General features: G+C 50.6%; 1 protein-coding gene across 2 annotated transcripts; it reads left to right on the top strand.

Annotated features, from left to right (window-relative positions):
• On the top strand, positions 1 to 17,281 carry FAF2 (Fas associated factor family member 2). Of its 2 annotated transcripts, none has more exons than XM_090064710.1 (11): positions 1 to 215; positions 10,982 to 11,050; positions 11,983 to 12,117; positions 12,867 to 12,943; positions 13,900 to 14,038; positions 14,505 to 14,590; positions 14,672 to 14,763; positions 15,082 to 15,259; positions 15,542 to 15,713; positions 15,972 to 16,115; positions 16,517 to 17,281. In XM_090064710.1, the coding sequence occupies exons 1-11, from the start codon at positions 153 to 155 to the stop codon at positions 16,697 to 16,699; spliced, it is 1,338 nt and encodes a 445-aa protein (XP_089920836.1). In that variant the 5' UTR covers positions 1 to 152; the 3' UTR covers positions 16,700 to 17,281. The 2 variants fall into 2 exon arrangements, with proteins under 2 accessions (XP_089920836.1, XP_089920837.1); XM_090064711.1 differs by lacking the exon at positions 1 to 215 and adding an exon at positions 7,087 to 7,168.
• The last annotated feature ends 2,564 nt before the right edge of the window (positions 17,282 to 19,845 follow it).

Genomic DNA, 19,845 nt, shown 5'->3' with positions numbered 1-19,845 from the left:
TGGAGCGTTCCGGAAAGCCCCGAGCGGCGACGCCGAGAGGAGAGGGAGAACGCCGTCGCGCGACCCGTCCGCTGGCGGGGGTCAAAGAGGACCGGAAGTTTAGCGTCACTTCCCAAGAGTGACGGAGCGGCGGGTCAAGAGGCGGCAGCAAAATGGCGGCGCCGGCGGAGCGGGAGCTGACGGCGGAGCAGACCGAGAAACTCCTGCAGTTCCAGGTGCCGCGGCCGCGCCGCTCTCGGGGCCCGGGCGGGGGAGGGGAGGAGGAGGAGGAGGAGGGGGTCCCGCTCCACAGGGCCTGCAGTGCCGAGGTTGGCCGCCGGTTACCGGGGCAACGCGGCCCTGGGCTGCAGCCTTCCCGTGCGCGCAAGTTCCCGGCCCCGACCCGCAGCGCGGCCTCTGCCCTAGGCTGCTGCGTGGGGTTGGTCCCGCTCGGAGCGCGGCTCGCAGCGACTCGCGGCTGGGCCCAAGGCAGCGTCAGGCCGTTCTGCGCAATCCAGTTACGGACCAGGAGGGGGGAGGGGAGCTCGGGAGTCGCGTGTAGTCCAACCCCTGTTCCAAGCAGGTCCAGCCCTAGCTACATCATCCCAGATAAGGCTTTGTTTACCCTGGTCTTAACCATCTCCAAGGAAGGAGACTACACCACCTCTCTGGGGAGCCTGTTCCAGTGCTTCACCACCATTCTAGCGAGAGAGTTTTTCCTAATATCCAACCTCAACTTCCCTTGCTGTAGCTTGAGCCCATTGCTTCTTGTCCATCATCTGCTCCCACTGAGAACAGTCCAGCGCCATCCTCTTTGCAGCCGCCCTGCAGGGAGGTGAAGGCTGCTATTCAGTCCCCCTCGGTCTTCTCTTCTGGTTCCCTCAGCCTCTCCTCACCAGTCCGTCCCCCAGCCCCCAAATCATTTTCACTGCCCTTTGCTGGACTGTCTCCAACGTGTCCACATCCTTTCTGTAGTGGGGGGCCTGCAGGTGGACACGGGACTGCAGGTAATCTAACCTGGGTGCAACACAGGCAGCCCACCCAAACCTGCCACAGGTACAACAAGGGACCCATAGTAGCCACCATCTTGTTCCTGTGAAATGTTTACAGGTTCACAGAAGTTTAGGGCTGGAAGAGACCTCGTGAGATGATGCTGTGAGTATGTGCTCAAGCTATCCCAGGAAGAAGGCTGGACCCCCCCCCAATGCTACTGAGGAAGCTAAAACCCCCATAGTCCATGCCTGTCTGACCATAGGGTAAAATTTGCCATATGATGCGTATAGTAAGACCAGAGATTTCAAATGGGAACCCAGAGTGTTAAGAATACGTGTATTAATATTGGAGCCAATCTTCTGTTGCAAAGGAATCAAGAGACCAGAAATATATTTCTGCCCTGTTGTATTTTTTGCAACAGGAGATTGGCTCTAGTGTTTGTCTGTGTTCAGAAGATGAATGAAAAGCAAGAGCTGGCAACTTCCATGGAGGGCCTCAAATCTAAGGATGGGTGCCTCAGTGCGAGTGAGGGGTGAAGGTTGAGAACCACTGATCTAAATTAAGGGCTTTGAGTGGATCAAAAGACCTAACATTTCACTCAGTAATTCAAGCAGATAACTTGCAGTTGAACTGTCTATTAATCTTCGTTGTGCCCAGTGTGACAGCATGTAACGACTATGAATCATGGTACTTAGGCCTCCAGTCATGAGTAAAGATCTCAGGTGATGTATCAAGGTGATATTCCAGTCATGATCAGACTACAGATGTTTTCAGTCTTGTCCTCTTAAGTCTCCAGACGGGTTCAGCCCATCTGCAGCTGCTTGGCAGCAGAGTGACCGTCGAGGCAGCGCTGGGTTGGATCTGTTGTTCAGACCCACATTGCAGCAGTAAAGCTAAAGTGTGGGATGGGGCTTTGACAGACCAGGGTCTATTTCCCACTCTGACACAGACCTCAAACGCCATTCAGTATTTATGGCCATTCTGTATGCATACTGTTTTGCAGAGCCAGAAACATTTAAAGCAATGGAGCTAATGCTTCTAGACCTCAGAGATGGTCTTTCCTTCTACTGTACGCTTTCCTGTTTCTCAGTTACTCTGTCCCAACACATAGTGGTCAGTAGGTGTTTGAAGCTTAACCACTGCTACTTATTATTTGCTTTTCTGTATCACTAACTGCTGATGAACTTGATGCTTTATGCATCTTCATTAAATTTCAAAATCCCCTTGCAGGCTAAGTAAATACAATTATGTGCATTTTATTTAGGAGAAACCCAAGAAAGAAGAGAGGGACTTACCTAAGGTCACACAAGAAATGTGATTATTCTGATTGTAAGGTCTGTGTGGCAGGGGGGTTTCTTTTACTTCTGATCATCCCATAGTGACCAAAGTGGAGTTCTGGTCCATGCTAGCAATTTCTGCCTTCTGCTGCAACACAAAAAGGCAATAGTCATCATAAAACATGCATGTATCAGGGTGGAGAATAAACCTCAACTCTTGCACACAGTTCTGGACTTAACCCACAAGAAATCATCCTCCTCATCCTCACTGTCAGCTTGAGTACAGTGGAGGCTGTTTGCCCAGTAATGTGCACTGTGGAAATAAGTAGAGAGAGATGGTGTTCTCTCCAGAGAGAACACTGAATTTCTCTTAAAAGGTATTGGGCCCAGCTTGTGCAGCTCTCAAAGACCACAGGGATTTCTTTCTCTGAGCAGTTCTTAAGGCAGTTTTTAATTAGAAATTATGAACCTGCCATTAAGGCTGAAAGACTATCATGAGGACTGTGACAGATGGTGAGTAAACTGAACAAGAGGTAATTAAAGTCTTGCTGCTCGGTAATGAGCTAAAATATCTCAACTCTGGTTGTTTTCAGAATTCCTATAGCATCAGGTGGTTTGGGTTAACTGTATTTGTGTACCGCCCATTGTCTTGGCAGTGCTGTCTTGGATTTCATAGATTTCATAGACATCAGGGCTGGAAGGGACCTCGGGAGATCATCGTGTCCAACCCCCTGCCCAAAGGGCAGGAAGTCAGCTGGGGTCATAGGATCCCAGCAAGATAAGCATCCAATTTACTCTTGAAGGTGTTCACTGTAGGTGCTTGAACCACCTCCCTGGTTCCAGACCTTGGGGGCTCGGACAGTAAAGAAATTCTTCCTTATGTCCAGCCTGAAACGGTCTTGCAGGAGTTTATGACCGTTCGACCTAGTCATCCCCTGGGGCGCTCTGGTGAACAAACATTCCCCCAGATCCTGGTGGTCACCCCGATAAACTTATAGGTGGCCATCAGATCACCCCTGAGCCTACGCTTTTCCAGGCTAAAGAGTCCCATGTCTCTCAGCCTGTCATTGTAAGATCTGTTTTCCTGACCTCTGATCATGCGCGTGGCTTTCCTCTGGACTCTCTCAAGCTTCTCCACATCCTTTTTGAATTGTGGAGCCCAAAACTGGACGCAGTACTCCAGCTGCGGCCTCACCAAGGCCGAGTACAAGGGGAGAATGACGTCCCGGGATTTGCTCAAGAAGCATCTATGGATGCAAGCCAACGTTTTGGTCGCTTTACTAGCTGCAGCATCGCATTGCAGGCTCATGTTCATCTTGTGGTCAATGATGACCCCCAAGTCTCTTTCTTCTGTAGTGCTAGCCAGCATAGCACTGCTGAGCCTATAAGGGTGCTGCAGGTTTTTCCTCCCAAGGTGGCGAACCTTGCATTTTTCGGTGTTAAACACCATGAGGTTCTCGTCTGCCCATTCGCTGAGCTTGTCCAGGTCAGCCTGGATCACCCGCCTATCTTCTGGCGTGGATGCTTTGCCCCAAAGTTTGGTGTCATCGGCAAACTTGGCCAGTCCACTCCTGACTCCAGTGTCCACATCATTAATGAAGATGTTGAACAGTATGGGTCCAAGGACAGAGCCTTGAGGGACCCCACTGGTCACAGGGCACCACGATGAGTGACTGCCATCAATTACAACCCTCTGGGTCCGACCACGGAGCCAATTTCCCAGCCAGCGGATCGTGGTGGAGCCAAGGCCACAACTGGGCAGTTTGGCCAAGAGGTGATCATGGGATACCAGATAAAAGCTTTTTTGAAGTCAAGATATATGACATCAATCTCTTCTCCCTTGTCCAGGTGATAGGTCACCTGGTCATAGAAGGAAATGAGATTGGTCAAACAAGACCTACCCGCAACAAACCCGTGCTGGCTATCCCTTAGGATGCTAGCCTGGGCCAGTCCATCAAGGATGGCCTCCTTAATAAACTTTTCTAAGATCTTCCCCAGGATAGAAGTCAGGCTAATGGGCCTGTAGTTAGCCACTCTTCTCCCTTTCTTGAAGATCGGCACCACAATGGCCTTCTTCCAGTCTTCGGGCACTACACCAGAGCGCCAGGAGTTTTCAAAGATCTGTGCCAGGGGCTGAGCTATGACGTACCCTTGAGTACCCTGGGGTGCAGATTGTCAGGGCTGGCTGATTTGAAGGTATCCAGGTTCTCAAGGTGTTCCATCACGAGGTCAGCATTGATGGAGGGTAGGGGATCCCCATCACCCGGATCTCCCTGTCCCATAGCAGGCATGGGCGTCCCACGGGACTGATGAAAGACTGGTGCAAAGTACCTATTTAATAGGTTGGCTTTTTCCTGGGTGTCAGTTGCCAGTTGACCCATCTGGTTTAGCAGGGGTCCAACATTGCCCTTGCTTTTCCTCCGGCTCCCCACATATCTGAAAAAGGACTTTTTGTTGTCCTTGATGCTTGAAGCTAGTTGGAGTTCACTTGCAGCCTTGGCTTTCCTGGTTTGCTCCCTGCAGGACCAGACCAGCGCAGAATAATCCTCCTTGGAGTTGCCATGCTCATAAACATTTGAATTCGTAGTTCTTTTCGAGGAAAGAATCATTCACTTCAAGCAACTTCAGTTGTTTTTGTCCACAGATGTGGTAGGCAACTCTCAGTCCTCTGGATCATGGTGTACATAGAAGAGGTCTAGTCAGGTGTCCTTTAGTGTTAAATGAAGCCCCCGTGCAGTGTAAACTACTTCCAAGTCACAAACAGTATTAGCACTTGCTGTTAAAAAGGAAGTGTAAATGTTTCATGTGTAAGTGATTCAGCTGTTGGTTTGCACAGAAACAAAGCTTTACTCTATTCATGTGAATTCCATCCTGTTTGTAAATACTGCCTTCAAAATATGAAGCCAGTGTTAAAGGTTACTGTTGTTGTTATCTTGCTGAATCAGGACAGATAGCACCAGCTGCTCTTACCACTTTCACTGCTGCCTACAGGGCAGTGAAAATAGCAACAGTGGAACTATCAGGATCATGCCTTCACTTCTGCTGCCTTGGAGTGCAAAAAATGGAGCAGAGCAGAGACTCGTGGGCTAAGGTTATTAATGAGGGGGGGAGGAGGACTCAAAGGAGGTAGGGACAAAATGCTGAGCTCTTTCTGGGCAATGAATCCTGCTCTTCTCAATCCCAGCTTTAGTATTGCATACTTTGTGATATTTATAAAGAGCCATGAATTCTTCCCAGACAGCTTACACAATGCTGCAGGAACTTCTCAAAGGAGAAGTCACACAAGCCTCACAGCAGCCAGCTTCAGTGTTTGTGAACATTGCTTGCAGAGCACTGGGAAGACCTAAAGGACAGTGAGTAGTTCTGTGTAGGGCTGTAGAGCTACAAGGTACTTCATGCACACATGCATTCCCTACTTACAATGTAAACAGGACAAGGTACAGGACAATAGTGAAGAGGAGTGAAGGGTGTTGGAGCTGGTGAGGGGAAGAATTGCTTGATGGGAATAGTACAGCAGGAGTTGAATTTGGCATTTGAGGCCCTAAACAGCATTCTAGTTGCAGCACAGCACAACAGAAGGAATGCGAGAGAGTAAGGGAGGGAGATTGAGGAATGAGAAGTATCTGAGCACAATAAAAAGAGATGGAATTGGGATGATAAGCATGGAGGAGGAGGGCAAGGGGAGAAATTAGTGTTTTGCATCAGCGTTGACTGGGAGGAGAAAGTAAAGTTTTGTTTTCTGACAAGGTTGTGTCTTGGGACAGCTGTAGGGAGAAGCTACATGTGAACTGGCTTGAGTAGTGCAGAGACACGCAGCTCCATGTGATGGGAGCTAGAAGGAACGTGAAGCAGGTGTTGTAGGATCTCACTGTACAGTGTCCATGATGGCATTTCTGGCTTGACTCTTGCAGCTTATTTAAACTTCTTTGTAGCAGTGTAATGCTACTGACCCCTGGCTTTCTTCCAAAGGCATGGGATGGCTTCATTTTCAGCAAAACGAGAAGTTTGCACAAAGGAATATAGTCTCTTCTTAAGGGAACAAGAGGGAAGGATTAATTTGCTTGAAATTGTGATTACTGAAAGTCAAATAATGGAGTGCTAGGTGAAGACATCTTTCACTTAAGGGGCTGGGAAATAGGGAAACTCAGTAGCAAACCCCTCTAATGTGCTGGGTGTTGCTTCAAACCTCAGAATCTTTGGTATACACATTTATGATATGCAAAGAAGCTCTCACCGAAAAAGATTTGGCAAAGACTTTTGTGGTGCTAAAAGTCAGATGTTCTTTACCCTTGGAAACATAATTCTCTGGAATTTGGCAGTGGGCTGGGAATTAATAGCAGTGCCAGTTGTAGGCTGCATGGACTTGCATCTTTTATATAGTGTTTCCACACAAGCCTGTCCAGGGAAGGAGAAGTTTCCAAACAGACCAATGTACAAAACTTATACTTTTCATGCTTGCCCTCTTGAGCAAATATCAGCATCCTCTATCTGCTGCTTCAGAGTGAAGTGTCAGTATTTTAATTGACATCCTAAGGCTGAAAGGTACAAACTGGAGGAACCTGCTTTGCAGTGTAACAACAATCTCAATGTACCAAAGTCCAAGTGATGTTTAGACAGAGATGTTTAACTTCTCAGGTCCTTATGTTTTGTTGCATAGGGTTTCACTGTTCTTGGTCTTCTGGTGTTTGAAAGCCCCTTTTATCCATTATGTCAGTTTTGGAGCTCCCATTCCACATGGAGGTGATTTTTTTGAGCCCCTCTGACAATACTGGTTTTCTGGGATTAGTTTCTTATCTTTATTTATCTAAAGATGGAGTAAGAAGTAAAACAACTGGTCTAAAAGGGCCCGTCCTCTGACTTTAACGCGAGACACACTCCACATAGATATTCCGGTGATGGAAGCTGTAACGGTATCTGAGGTAGGTAAGTAGGCACAAAAGAAATAGTGATTTCCTCTTTACAGAGGAACATCACTGAGTGCTTAAAACCAAGGATGTTTAAAAATGTGCTTATCTTTTCTTGCGTGTGGCTAGTAGAGCTTTCAGGAAAGCCTTTCAGGTGTGGACCGTTGTACAGTTCACAGAAAAAAGCCCTGGACCATAGGAGTGAAGTCCAAAGTAAAGTGGCTGGCTTGCTTCAGGCTTCTTACGTGGCCTCTCTGCTAGAATGAACTAGAGAGGGTCCCCAGAGCTTCAGAGAAATGGTATTAATACTTTGCCAGTGAAATTTGTTTAAAAATGGCTCTTGACTGACAACTGAACTGTAGTCACACAGCTCCTAACTCTAGGGGAAGATATTTTTAACATTGCTGAGCTGATTTCATGAGCACCTGAATATGGCAGTGAGTGCTGCTTCATAAGGGGATAGCTGATATGGTCAGCGTAGGAGGCCACACCCATGCGGCAAGGTTTGGAGGACTGTTCCCAGCAGGCAGGTTTGCCAGGTGCAGCAATGGTGGGAGCACTGATGCAGATAGTACTAGGGTGTCTTTGGCAGTATGCTTTCTAATCTGTCTGGGGCAGCTGTCAGGGTAGGCCTCAGTGCTATGTTAAGATGCCCAGCCTGGCACTGCCCTGTGCCATGCAGTCATCCTAGGTGACGTAGGCAACAGTGCTGTAGGCTGATCTACACTGTTGGAAGCTGCCACTTTGAACAAGGCCCCAGCTTTACCCAGAAACACAACTGTCCTGCCAGAGGGATGGCCAGGAAACCATGTGGTGAATAGCTGCTTGCCAAAACCTTGCTTAACCAGCTTTGTAAGCCTCTACAGCTTTCCCAAGGATTCAGTGCTTGCTGAGTGTGATAATGTTAGAAAACGGTAGCGGTGTATAATTGGTTTCCAGCCTGAAACTGTAACTGCATTTGCATAATTCAGAATTGAAGAGAATGTTCCATCATGCAGCCTTGTTAACAGTGCCTAGCCATGACTCTGATCTGTAGAGACAAAGGTGTGAATGTGTTTCTGCATCTTGTAAACGTGCAAACGCTGGCAGCATTTCTGGGGCATTTAAAAGAAGTGGTGATCAGGAGCTTTGGAACACATGCTGTAGGAAGGCTTAGCTTGTCCCTCCTAAAGCCCAGCTGCATGAATGGCTTGCTGGCCCAGGGTCAGTGTGCATGTTAGTGCCTGCCTGGGGTCATTGTTTGGGAAGGGCATCCAGAATACGCGCTTTCCTTACAACTGCTTGTTGTGTACCTGTACAAGTTGACAGTCGAGGTTGCCCCTTGGGGGCCTGGAGAAGAAAACATTGTATAATCCAGTGACAGCAAATCTTGAAAAAGGGATCTTAAAACATACCTTGTGGTCATGAAAGATGCTGCAAAGAAGAGACCATATTTCAGCAGTGAAGCAGACCTAGTTTGACTTGAAGATGTATGAGCAAGAATGAAAACTAGCTGGAAATACCAGATTTACATGAAATGCCACAGCCCAGGGCCTTGCTGTAAATGTACATCTGAATAAACCGGTGTGCATTATGACTGAAACGTTTCCTTTTGAATTGACCACAATCTAAGTGGCAGAAGAGTTGAATTTCTGTACCTTTCTCTCTCTCTCTGGGGAAAGGTCTGATCTCCACAAATAGTGGGCAGGGGTAGTGAGAGTGAAGCAGAAGAGTCTCTGGTCCAGTAGATAGGAGAGAAGATGGAGAGAGGGAGAGAAGGCAATGTCATGGGGCTGAAAGGGGGAAGCAAACAAAACAAACTGATCAAGAGGTAGAGCAGAGCAGAGTCCTGACCTGGTCCCAGGACTAAATCTCCAGCTTTTACTCTCCTGGTGAAGCAAGTAGGTGTAGGTAAAATCCAAAATGCTGAAATGAGAGGAGAAAATCAAGCACCTGGTACATGGGCCATCCTCTTCCATGTAGAAATTATAGCTCCAGCCTCCCAGTAGGTTCTCAGCTGAACAGCCAAATGTCACGCTCCTAATGATCTTGGGAAATGAGCCCAGTAACAGGGGAGATCTGAAGGAAACCCAAGCAGGAATATCAAGAGCAGGCTAGTGTGGACGGTGTCACCAGAGGCTGACCGAAAGTGGATGTTGCATTCCTGCTTTCTCCATCCCAGTCCGGGCATGTGCCTCTCACAGAATACCAGGGGCCCCTAATACAGCAGGGAGCAGAAGTGCCCTGGCCTTGGCCAGTTTCTTTAGGGCTCAAAACTGTTTTCAGGTGCCAAATAGGAAGGGAGTTTGAGAGAGCTTTTTGCCCTGAGTTCGCAGCCAGGACTCCGGCTGGAGGCACAGTGCTTGTTCTGTTTGGCTAAGAGACCCCTTCTGCTTGGGCAGCTTCCTCCACACCAAGCAAGGTCCAGTTTAGCATCAGAACTGCAGCACCAAGTAGCCAGAATTCACAGGAGGTAGAGCTTGGATCAGGTGAACCCTAATGGGATCCCAGTACCTGAGAGGAGGAGTGGGGAACATGGGCTCTTCACCAGTGTAATTCCCTGGAATCTGCCCTGTCCACCCTTGCCTAGGAAGCTAAATTATGAGGCCACCAGGGGTCTGGTGAACTTTTCTGGCCTCTGTGATAGGAAAGAAATGTGTCTTCAGAAGCTGAAATATTGAGTCCCAAACTTTTGCCTTGCAAGGGATCATCTGATTGAGGTGACTTATACAAGAGGGAGGTAAACTGAACCCAGGGTGCCCTAGCTTAAACATGCCGTATAGGTGGAGAGGTAGATCAGCCTCACCTGCCCACATCCAGGGGAAACTAGTGCTTTTGGAAATAGTTTTGATCCCTGCTTACCAAATGGCAGGAGACCAAGTGAAGCAGAAGCTAGCCTGCCTCCCTTTATCTCCATGTTACAAGTACTATTACTGATGTACTAGTGCTATTGTTACTCATAACAAATGCAACTCTTCCTGAGTGACAGGGCTGCTAGCCTGGAGTTGAATGCTTTACAGTAATGCAGTTAGATGCTGGAGCAGCGGGTTCAGTTTAAAAGCACGAGGTATTTTAGAAGAATTTGTAGTGGTTGCCAGAAACACCGGTGGCTTCAGCAAGGCTTTTTGTCTCCATTCAGAAGTTATGCAGATTCAGCATATCAGAACATCCAGTACTGTTGCTGTCTTGTGCAGAAGCCTCAATTACCAGTGACTTGCTGTGTTCCAAATCACTGTTGAATTAGTGCAGCAAAACCCTGGTTCTGAGGCCTGCGAGTGGTATTGCGCAGATACTTGGCCTCAGATTACTTTGTACTATGCTTAAGGCACTACCTCTGCCTACGGTGGCCTTGCTTTTTCACTATAACATCTACCATAAAACTGAAGAACAATACAGCACCACTAATACCACTCATCTCTTACTCTCTCTCCACTTCCAGTTGCAGTGAGTTGTGAATGGAGGAAGGGCCTTCACTCACTGCCTGGAAAGGAGGAGCTGTGCTGGCAGACATTTGAGGAGAATGGAAGAGAAGGCTCACAAGCAGTTTGTCAACAAAACTAGATGCTGGTAATCACTAAAATACCTTGCTGAGGCCCACGGATCACTTAATGTTCAGAGAATATAAAGTCCCCTTGGGGTTAGGTGCTCACTTTGCTCTCGTGGTATTTACAGCCATTGACTGACTTTTATGTGTAATAGCTTGCAAGTGTTTGTGTCTGAACAGAGTGGAGATTTTGGTTTAGGAAGAAGAAAAGTTCTGCTTGTCACTTCTTCATTTTTTCAGTCACAACCCGTGTGTAAATGCTGCACTTCCTTTGCATTCACATTTTTTTTTCTCTCCTTCTGCAGGACTTGACTGGCATAGAGTCTATGGACCAATGTCGTCATACTCTGGAGCAACACAACTGGAATATAGAGGTACCAGCTAGAATTATACTCATGGCTGATTTTCTTTCCAGCTGCCTAGACACCTCTGTTTGAAGGCTCCCAAAGCAGAATTTCTTCTCTTGTATTTGCCTGAGCAGTGATCAAGGTGGCTATATTAAAAAAGTTGCATTTATATAATACTATTTGTATTCAGCTCCATACGAATAAGTTTCTTTGGTTATCATTAAGAACTTTGGCTGGTGTCCTAATTGCCTATTCACAATTTCCGGTCATGTTGAGTTGCCCATTGTGCAAAGATGATAGCCCTTCATCTCTGAAGGCAGTTCTGTCCTCTTTTGGTCCCAAAGCAAGAATTGAAAAATGGATACCTAATGGCTATTCGTGCATCACTAAGGCCAGGACTCATGCTGGGCAAGAACGGAGCATTCAGCCTAACTACATATACTATTATTTGATTACCGCCAGTCAAAGTGAAGTCCATTTTTCTTTTTTAAGGCTTTCTGGAACTCTGCTCCTATTTCTCCCTTCCTCTTCCATGCAATACAAGCACCCTAATGTCTTCATCAATACAGTACCCTCCCACCTCGGAGAGGCTTTCGGTCAACATATACATGTCTCCACTGTTCTCTCTTTTCAAAGCTTCTTGGCATATGGCTGTACCGTGAAACCATCCATGTACAACTGCCAGCCCTGTGCCTGGATTGTTGTGGACCACACTACTCTGGGCACCTGGATAAAGTTGTCTTTCTTTACACTGTAAACGTATCACTTATTTAGCACAGCTCTTCAAAGGTCCAGCACCATGGATTGTAGGCTGGAAGCAGCAGTGACATCACTTATGTATTAAGTTGCAGCTGTCCATTGCTGAGATGTTCAGAATGGGGACGTTCAGAGTGCATTTTGCTAACCTGCATGTGTGTTGCCACTTCTGATGGGTCCCTTTGCTGTTCCTTCCACCACAGGCAGCTGTACAGGACCGGCTGAATGAGCAAGAAGGTGTCCCAAGTGTCTTTAATCCACCTCCATCCCGACCACTGCAGGTCAATACAGCTGACCACAGAATCTACAGCTACGTTGTTTCAAGGCCACAACCCAGGGCAAGTAATTTAATGACTGGGTTTTGTCTTTGCACACATAAGTGATCCCTGTGGATAAGGAAAAGTACAGCAACAGGAAGGGAACTCTGTTTCCTTTGCTTACTGCTGTCTTGTTTATTTTCTCATGAAAATGCTGCTCTGGGCAGAGCTGTTCTTTCAACATCCCTGATTGCTTCAGGCGCTTTCCTTACCAGTATGTTTTGCAATATAGGCAAACCATGTCAAGCCTATACAGGTCTTGGCTAGGTCATAGCAAAACTCTTGCTTGGCCTTCCCAGTTCATTTGGAATGAAAGATTGTTCCCTGCTTTCTTGCTGTTTGGTGATTTTAAGTAACAGTCTGCCATAAGTATACTAGTAAAATGCCAGTTTGATTACTACTTGTTGCGTTACAAATGGGGATTCTCATAGAATCCCTACAAGATCAGTAAAGGCTATGATTCCCCTTTCACAGGTAGGGAAAGTTGATCTTTCCACCTCTGCCTCTTTTTGTTTGGAAAGGTCTTGTTTGAGTGGCAGAAAACATCAGGTTGGACTCTCCAAGTTAAGTGTCTGTCAGCAAACACTTAAAGTTGGCCTAACTTACCTGTCCCAGGTTGCAAGTTGCCAGCTCCTGGCTCTTTGTTCAGAGCACTGACAGCACACTTGCATGGACACTACAGCATAGCTGACACTGGGTAGAGGCACATTTTACCTGGCATACATCTTCCAAGGGACAAGGTAAACACATAACTCTCTTTGTAATTGCAGGGCTTGCTAGGATGGGGTTACTACTTGATAATGCTTCCATTCCGACTTACATATTACACGTTACTTGATATATTTAGGTAAGTTCTTTTCTTTTTTTCTTTTTTGTTCAAGTTTATGTATTAGTTGCAACAAGACAGACTAACTCTGGTGACTGTTCTTGTTATAGTCTGGAAATTCTTGTTCAGCGTGGTAAGGTATCAGATTTTATATTAATGAGATACTCGCTCATTCCGATTTCTCTGTAGCACTGTGTAGTCTTTATGTATTGAGTCAGAACGCAGCATTCAGTAATGACTGAGTGTTGTATACCAGCAAAGACAGGAACGCCTTCTTAATCTGCAAATGAAACAAACATGTAATGCTAGCTCCAAATCAGGTTGCTACAGTTCCTGAGTGTTGCACACCATCACCAGGCCACTAATGGGTAGGTACTGAGTTAGTGCCCACAGCACCCACCCCTCATCACTGAGGCTGCATGGTGCTAGGTAGCATATCAGCACACAGAACAACAGTCCCTGGCTTGGTGTTATGGTCTCTAAGGAGACCATAACAAGACAGAGTGAAAAACCAACCAGCAAGAGAAGTCACATATGTGAGCGTTTTATATGCAGGAGACATTTGTACAGACTCTTCAGGTGCCTGTTTCTGCCCTCTCCTGGAGCCCTGTCACTTCTCTGTCCTTGCTGTCTCAAAAGGTCCTTCTTCTTTCAGCCTACCCCATGGGATAGCCAGCAGGAGGTTGGGGCAGGGTGCAGGCAAGATGGCAACTGTCATGAGTGTCCCACCATCCTGCTTGCTGAATTCTGTCTCCTGTCTCCTCTGGTAGCTTCCTCTTGCCTTTGGGGAAGGGCTTGCATACATTTCTAAAACAAATGTGCCACAGTGAACATCCTCCTACACACTTGCATCTGTGCCAGCAAAGCTGCCCGGAAGTTGAGACCCACCAATCTTTGGAGATCTTGCTGGCTGTAAGCATAAACCACGTGGGTCTTTCAGAAAGTCTAAGAACTGAATTCCTTTGCTTCTCTCCTAGGTTTGCTTTGCGTTTTATACGCCCTGATCCTCGCAGTCGGGTCACAGACCCAGTGGGTGACATAATTTCCTTTATTCATATGTTTGAGGAGAAGTATGGGAGGATACACCCCGTCTTCTACCAGGGAACATACAGCCAGGTCAGTGCCGTGTAGCACAGTGAGGGTATGGGTGGCATATTGCTGGTGCTGCCTGGCCTCAGGCCCTAACATGGAACAGCAAAAGTCACCTTCTGTTTAGAAACCCACTATAAATGTTCAGGCAACAGCATCGCCAAGACCTATGCTTTGAGCATGGTCAAAAAGAGTCTGCCCCACAGTGCATTTGCTATGGTGACAGGACAGGCCTTTAAGAATGGGAAGGACAAGCTGCTCTGACTGTTTTTGGCTGCTGGCATGGCTCTGAAGCCAGCTGTTTTTCATGGCTCCACTTGTGCTGATTTTATAAATGGTAGCAAGGAGCAGAGAGAAGAGCGCAGGGCCTGGGGAGCACCAGTCAGATGCAGCAGGCTCTTAACTTAATTCTGCTACCCTAGTCCAGGAGGCTCCCATCCCACAATCATCCTAATTGCCCTAGTAACAGCCACCTCCCTCTGCCCTCCCCCAGGCGCTGAATGATGCCAAGCGGGAGCTGCGCTTCCTCCTGGTGTACCTGCACGGTGACGACCACCAGGACACGGACGAGTTCTGCCGGTAGGTGAGAGCGCAGGGCGCCGGCCAGCCCATCGGTCACACAGGGCCAGTGAGTCATGCTGCCTTCCTTCTTGCCCCCAGCAACACCCTGTGCGCATCTGAGGTGATCACCCTCATCAACACCAGGATGCTGTTCTGGTCCTGCTCCACAAACAAGCCGGAGGGGTACCGAGGTGAGCAGGGAAGCAGGTGCCCAAGGCAGGGGCGACCTGTGCTGGTCCCCCTCACTTCTCTGTTGTCCTCCTTCTCCCTCCACGCCCTGTAATGGGAGTGTCCCTTTTGTAGGCCACAGGCAGGCTCTGCAGCATGGCACAGCTAGATGCCTGCAGTCTTATCTCTGTGGCATCAACAGCCATAGAGGCTCTGCCCTGCACAGGGGAATGGTAGCCCAGAAAGCTGCCCAGCCCAGACCCTCAGAGGCAATGTTTACTGTGCCCCTTGACCTTTCTGGATCACCCATGCTGGCAGCAATTTCTGCACTTGTCTCCCAGTGTCCCAGGCTCTGCGAGAGAACACATACCCCTTCCTGGCTGTGATCATGCTGAAAGATCGCAGAATGACTGTGGTGGGACGGCTGGAAGGCCTCATCCAGCCGGATGACCTCGTTAACCAGTTGACATTCATCATGGATGCCAACCAGACGTACCTGGTGTCTGAGCGCCTGGAGAGGTATGAGGCTGGCAGGGCTCAGGAGGGCTTTGGGGGTACTCGGTGCCAACTTGCTGTGATCTGCAGTTAGAGTTCCCTAACCATCGCAAGGAAATGCTGCTCAGTGCTCCCCAGGCCTAATCTCCTTGGGAACAGGCAGCATTTTGCCCCCAAAAGAACCTTTGGAGCCTTCCACGCGCACACTCTCTAATGCTTCTGCCTGGGGCTGCTTCACTGAGGCTTCTCTGCCCTGCTGGGATCTGGGAGGCTGCTGGCTCTGACACTACTGCCTGATGTTTGCAGGGAGGAGAGGAACCAGACGCAGGTCCTGAGGCAGCAGCAGGATGAAGCGTACCTGGCTTCCCTGCGCGCAGATCAGGAGAAGGAACGCAAGAAAAAGGAGGAGCGGGAGAGGAAGAAAAAGAAGGAAGAGGAGGTGCAGCAGCAGAAATTGGCTGAGGAGAGACGGCGGCAGGTGAGGGAGGGGCTCTGCTGGGCTGTGGCTCCCCTTGTTTTGCTCACGTTCCACTTGGGCATTTCCCCATCCTGGTCAGTGCCCCATGCTGAGCCCACAGCACTTTTCCTGCTGTGCTTTGAGTTCCTTGGGTCATTGGGCCCACCTGCCTTCTCTTGAGGCTCTGGGGGGCGGCCAGCTGGCATGTGCCGTCTCCCATGCTGGTACCCAGGCCAGCTCCGTGAGCCTGTCACTCCCCTCTCCCACCGTGCTTTGCAGACACTGAAGGAAGAGAAGGAGCGGAGGTCGGAATGCCTTCCCCCGGAGCCACACCCTGATGACCCAGAGAGTGTCAAGATCATCTTCAAACTGCCCAACGACTCCCGAGTAGAGAGGCGATTCCACTTCACACAGTCGCTAACGGTGAGGCTGAGGCAGCGCTTTGCCCCCTGCCGTTCCCACCTGCTAATGCAGCCTGCAGTCTTCCACCCTCGATCTGGAAGTAGTTGGGTGGGTGGCCTAGCAGGTGCCAGCATCAGTCTGCCCTTACTGGGCCCTCTGGCGGCTGAGGGGTTACACCTGGGCTGGAGTAAGACTGGGTCGCAGCCTGGTGGAGGGCTGCCACACAGGGTCACGCATCCTCAGTGTGTGAGCAGTGCAGAGGCCTGGATTTGTGGGTGGGATCTCCAGGTCCTTTTGAATCCAGCCCTGGGAGAACGTCCTTGTCCCAGGGCCTGTGTCCCTGGCTGTACACAAATGCTTGGTGGCCTGCGACAAGCCTGAGTCTGTGAGCAGAACCAACTTCTGTGCTTTCCACTCCCTAGGTGATCCATGATTTCCTGTTCTCCCTGAAGGAGAGCCCAGAGAAGTTCCAGATTGAGGCCAATTTCCCACGCCGTGTGCTGCCCTGCCTCCCCACAGAGGAGTGGCCCAACCCACCCACGCTGCAGGAGGCCGGGCTCAGCCACACAGAGGTGCTCTTTGTGCAGGACCTCACGGACGATTGATGCGGCCCCGCCGCACGGCCTGAGGACCCCAGACGATGATTACAACATGATATTTTTTTTAATGACTGCTGCGTACAGATGAGGGATCAGAGGCTACGTCGCCGGCGCCAGCCATGCTGCGAGCCTGTTCTGGTGCCGGGCAGCGCCTGCAAGCTCCCGCACCGTCACTCCTGACACCATGGGCAGAGGGAGGGAGACGATGCTGCCCTCTCCAGGGGGGGGCAAAACCAACAGCTCCCGGTAAATCTCGCTTTGATCAGAAACCCTTGGCCCCCCGCCCCTGCCACCCGGGTAGGATTTGGGACTTGGCTGCTATGGGCGGCCCGTGTGGCAGGCAGGGGCTCCTGCCCGTGCTGGGGGTGGGGCCAGATGGACAGACTCTCTTCCGCTTCCCCTGTGTATAGACACCTTTCTTTTAATCTCTCTCGCTTTGTAATGACCAAAGGAGCCCGGGGTTGACAATAGTATTAATTTTTGATAAGAGCTGGTTGAAGTTCCTGCCCCCTGGGTGCCGGCTCAGGGCTCTTAGCCTGCATAGTGTAATAAACTCTGCCTCTAGCGTGCCTGTGCTCATGCTTCACATGTCCCTGTCTCCACACAGGCCAGGCCTGCTGGCAAGGGGCCAGGGCTCTGCAGCAGCTGCCAGCACTCACTTGGAGGCTAACCTGTTTCTCCAGCATGGGCTCTGGGTCTGGATGCCTTTTCCAGGTGCCTCGGCCACTGGCCCCAAACCACCTGCTGCTGGGGGAGGAAGGGCTGTGGGGTGTGCAGCAGGACCATGACCAGGTACGGGTGGCTGAGCAGGTGCATGTGACCTGGTTCTCCTGCAGCTGTGCCTTCTGAACCCAACACTGGCCTCTCAACTGGGGGATGCAAGGGCCCCTCCTTTGTGCCGCATCTGGGCAGTGGTATTGCTGCCAGTGGGAGGGCCAAACCTATCTGCTCTGAATAGGCTCTGCATTCTCAGGAGGGAGAGACCCCAGAGGGTGGTGAGGGGCAAGTGCTCATTGTCCCTTTTGAGTCTGCTGGCCTCCATCCCTTTGTCTCTCCCATTTGCTGTGTACCTGGGGCTGCTGGGCAAGAGGGTGCAGAGCTGTGGAGTTCACTACCAGCAGCCCATGATGGCCCTAGCTCTCCTGCTACTCCTGACTCCAGCCCCACCAGTTTGGTCCTTCCCCAGCTGCAGTTGGGCTGTGGGGGAACCAGTTGCAGAGGAATCCAGACAGACCGAGGCTGGGGACAGGCAGACTATGTGACCTGCTGGGACCAGGAATGCCTCTCGCAGATAGGGTTCAGCCTTGTTGCTCAGAGTCAGTCTGGGGTAGCTCCTGGATCCTCTGCTGCACCTGGATCTCCACCCAGGGAGAAGGCTGTGACCCTGGTTGCCATCACCTGTGTCTTGGCAGCAGTCCAGCTGTGAGGTGACTCTGCTCCAGGTGGAGCTCTGCCCTTGAGCACCTGGCTTTTGCTGGGGGTGGGTCACTTGGAGTGCAGAGCTCCAGTCCTTCAGTATCTGCATGGGCACCTAGGAGTCTCCTAGGTGCTGGTTCTGACCTACAGCAGCCTAGGTCCTACGTACCTGCACCCAGCGTGAGCACCAAGGTCATCTGAGAGCAACTTCCTGCCAGTGCCAGCAGTACAGTCTGCTGGGAGGAAGGGTGGAGAAGTGATTCCCCACCTGAGCAAGGAGGTCAAGACCCAGCCACAAGGTGGTTCCAGTGAGGCTCTGCATTAATGTTTCATTTACTCTGGTGCCCTTGTCAGTCGTTCCCATTGTTAAACACTGCCCCGAGCCCTCGCTGGGGACCTAGTGAGGTCCCAGACCTGTAAAGACCCAGACCTGGTGCTAACACCCAAGGCACAGGGTTAATGCTGATGAGAGTCAGACTGGAGAAGCCTGAGCCCAAGCCGTGGCCTTTTGGGCTGCTCCCTGCTTGGCCAGAGCCTGGAGCTGCGGCAGGAGCTACTTCCTGCTGCCCCATCACCAGGCTGAGAGGAGGCGATCTCCCTTGCCAGGTAAGCAAAACCACCTGGGCTGAAGACCACTCTGTAGCATCTCTGCTGCAAGGAGGCCACCTAGCCCCTCTCACCCCAGCTGGACTGGAGACAGGGCATGGCTCTGCACCCCCCCCCACTACCAAGTCCAGGCTGGGGCACCTTTCCCAGCCAGCATGGTTTGGGTGTGGGCAGTTATCCCTGCCTCCCCCCCAGCGGCACACTCCCCTCGGCCAGGCCAGTACTCACCTGTGATGGAGGAAGATCATATGGGAACCAGCGCAGTGAATGCTGTTCCAGCCTGGGACACAGACCCAGAGCACCCAATGGTGGGGCAGGGATCACTGCTGCAGCCAAGCAAAGGAGCAGGACCTGGTCCAGGCAGCAGATCTAGCCATACTCCAAAGGACACGCAGGGGGTCATGTCCAGCCCAGAGAAGGGCCTGCCTGCCCTACTCTTAAACAGCTGGGGAACAAACCCACATGCAGCCACCCCTGGGCCCAGGAACGTAGGGTGCCAAGGGCTCTGGCTCTGCAGAAAGATGAACCCCCATCAGCCCCAATACAGCATCCATCTGACCCTGAGCACAGGGGAAGACCTGCCAGCCAAGACTCTTGCTGGGCCTGAACCTGGAGGGTATTGGCACAGCCACCCCCACCCAGGCCAATGGCTGTCCGGTGCAGAACCACGGGAAGGAGCAGCAACCTCCTCTTTCCACCACAGCCACAGGGGTGGGACAGTCACAGCTCACACCTGCCCCATCTCCCCTTCCTTGGCTCACGCTGTCAGGCAAGGGCTTTAGGATGCTAGGGCAGATGCAGTCTATCCCCAAAAGCCCCAGGCTCCAGCAGCTGCTGCTGCAGCACCCCCTGCTGGCCCCACCCCAGGCTGCAGCCAGGACCCAGCACTGCCCTGCCACCCTGCAGCTGTAGGCTTCTTCCTGGGACACTGCCCCACAGCCCTGAGCTTGGCCCAGGCCCTGCACTACCACACAGCTCCTTGGAGGCTCAGGCTGGCAGATGCTGCCCAACCATGCCCAGCCCCCTTGGGATCTCTCACCCCAATGCCCAAGAAGGCAGAGCCCCGCTCCCAAGGGGACCCTGTGCCTCAGTTACCTTGAGCACTTGCAGTGCAAGCCCTCCATGTCCGT

Source organism: Crocodylus siamensis, chromosome 10, assembly GCF_052110815.1.
Source record: "Crocodylus siamensis isolate JL-2025a chromosome 10, ASM5211081v1, whole genome shotgun sequence".
Lineage (NCBI taxonomy): Eukaryota > Metazoa > Chordata > Crocodylia > Crocodylidae > Crocodylus > Crocodylus siamensis.
This window is presented reverse-complemented; position numbering and strand designations above follow the sequence as displayed.

Coding starts and splice junctions, on each gene's coding strand:
- FAF2 (XM_090064710.1), top strand. CDS start 153: ATGGCGGCGCCGGCGGAGCGGGAGCTGACGGCGGAGCAGACCGAGAAA. Junction 14,591..14,671: donor GACACGGACGAGTTCTGCCG/GTAGGTGAGAGC, acceptor TCTTGCCCCCAG/CAACACCCTGTGCGCATCTG. Junction 14,764..15,081: donor CAAGCCGGAGGGGTACCGAG/GTGAGCAGGGAA, acceptor CTTGTCTCCCAG/TGTCCCAGGCTCTGCGAGAG.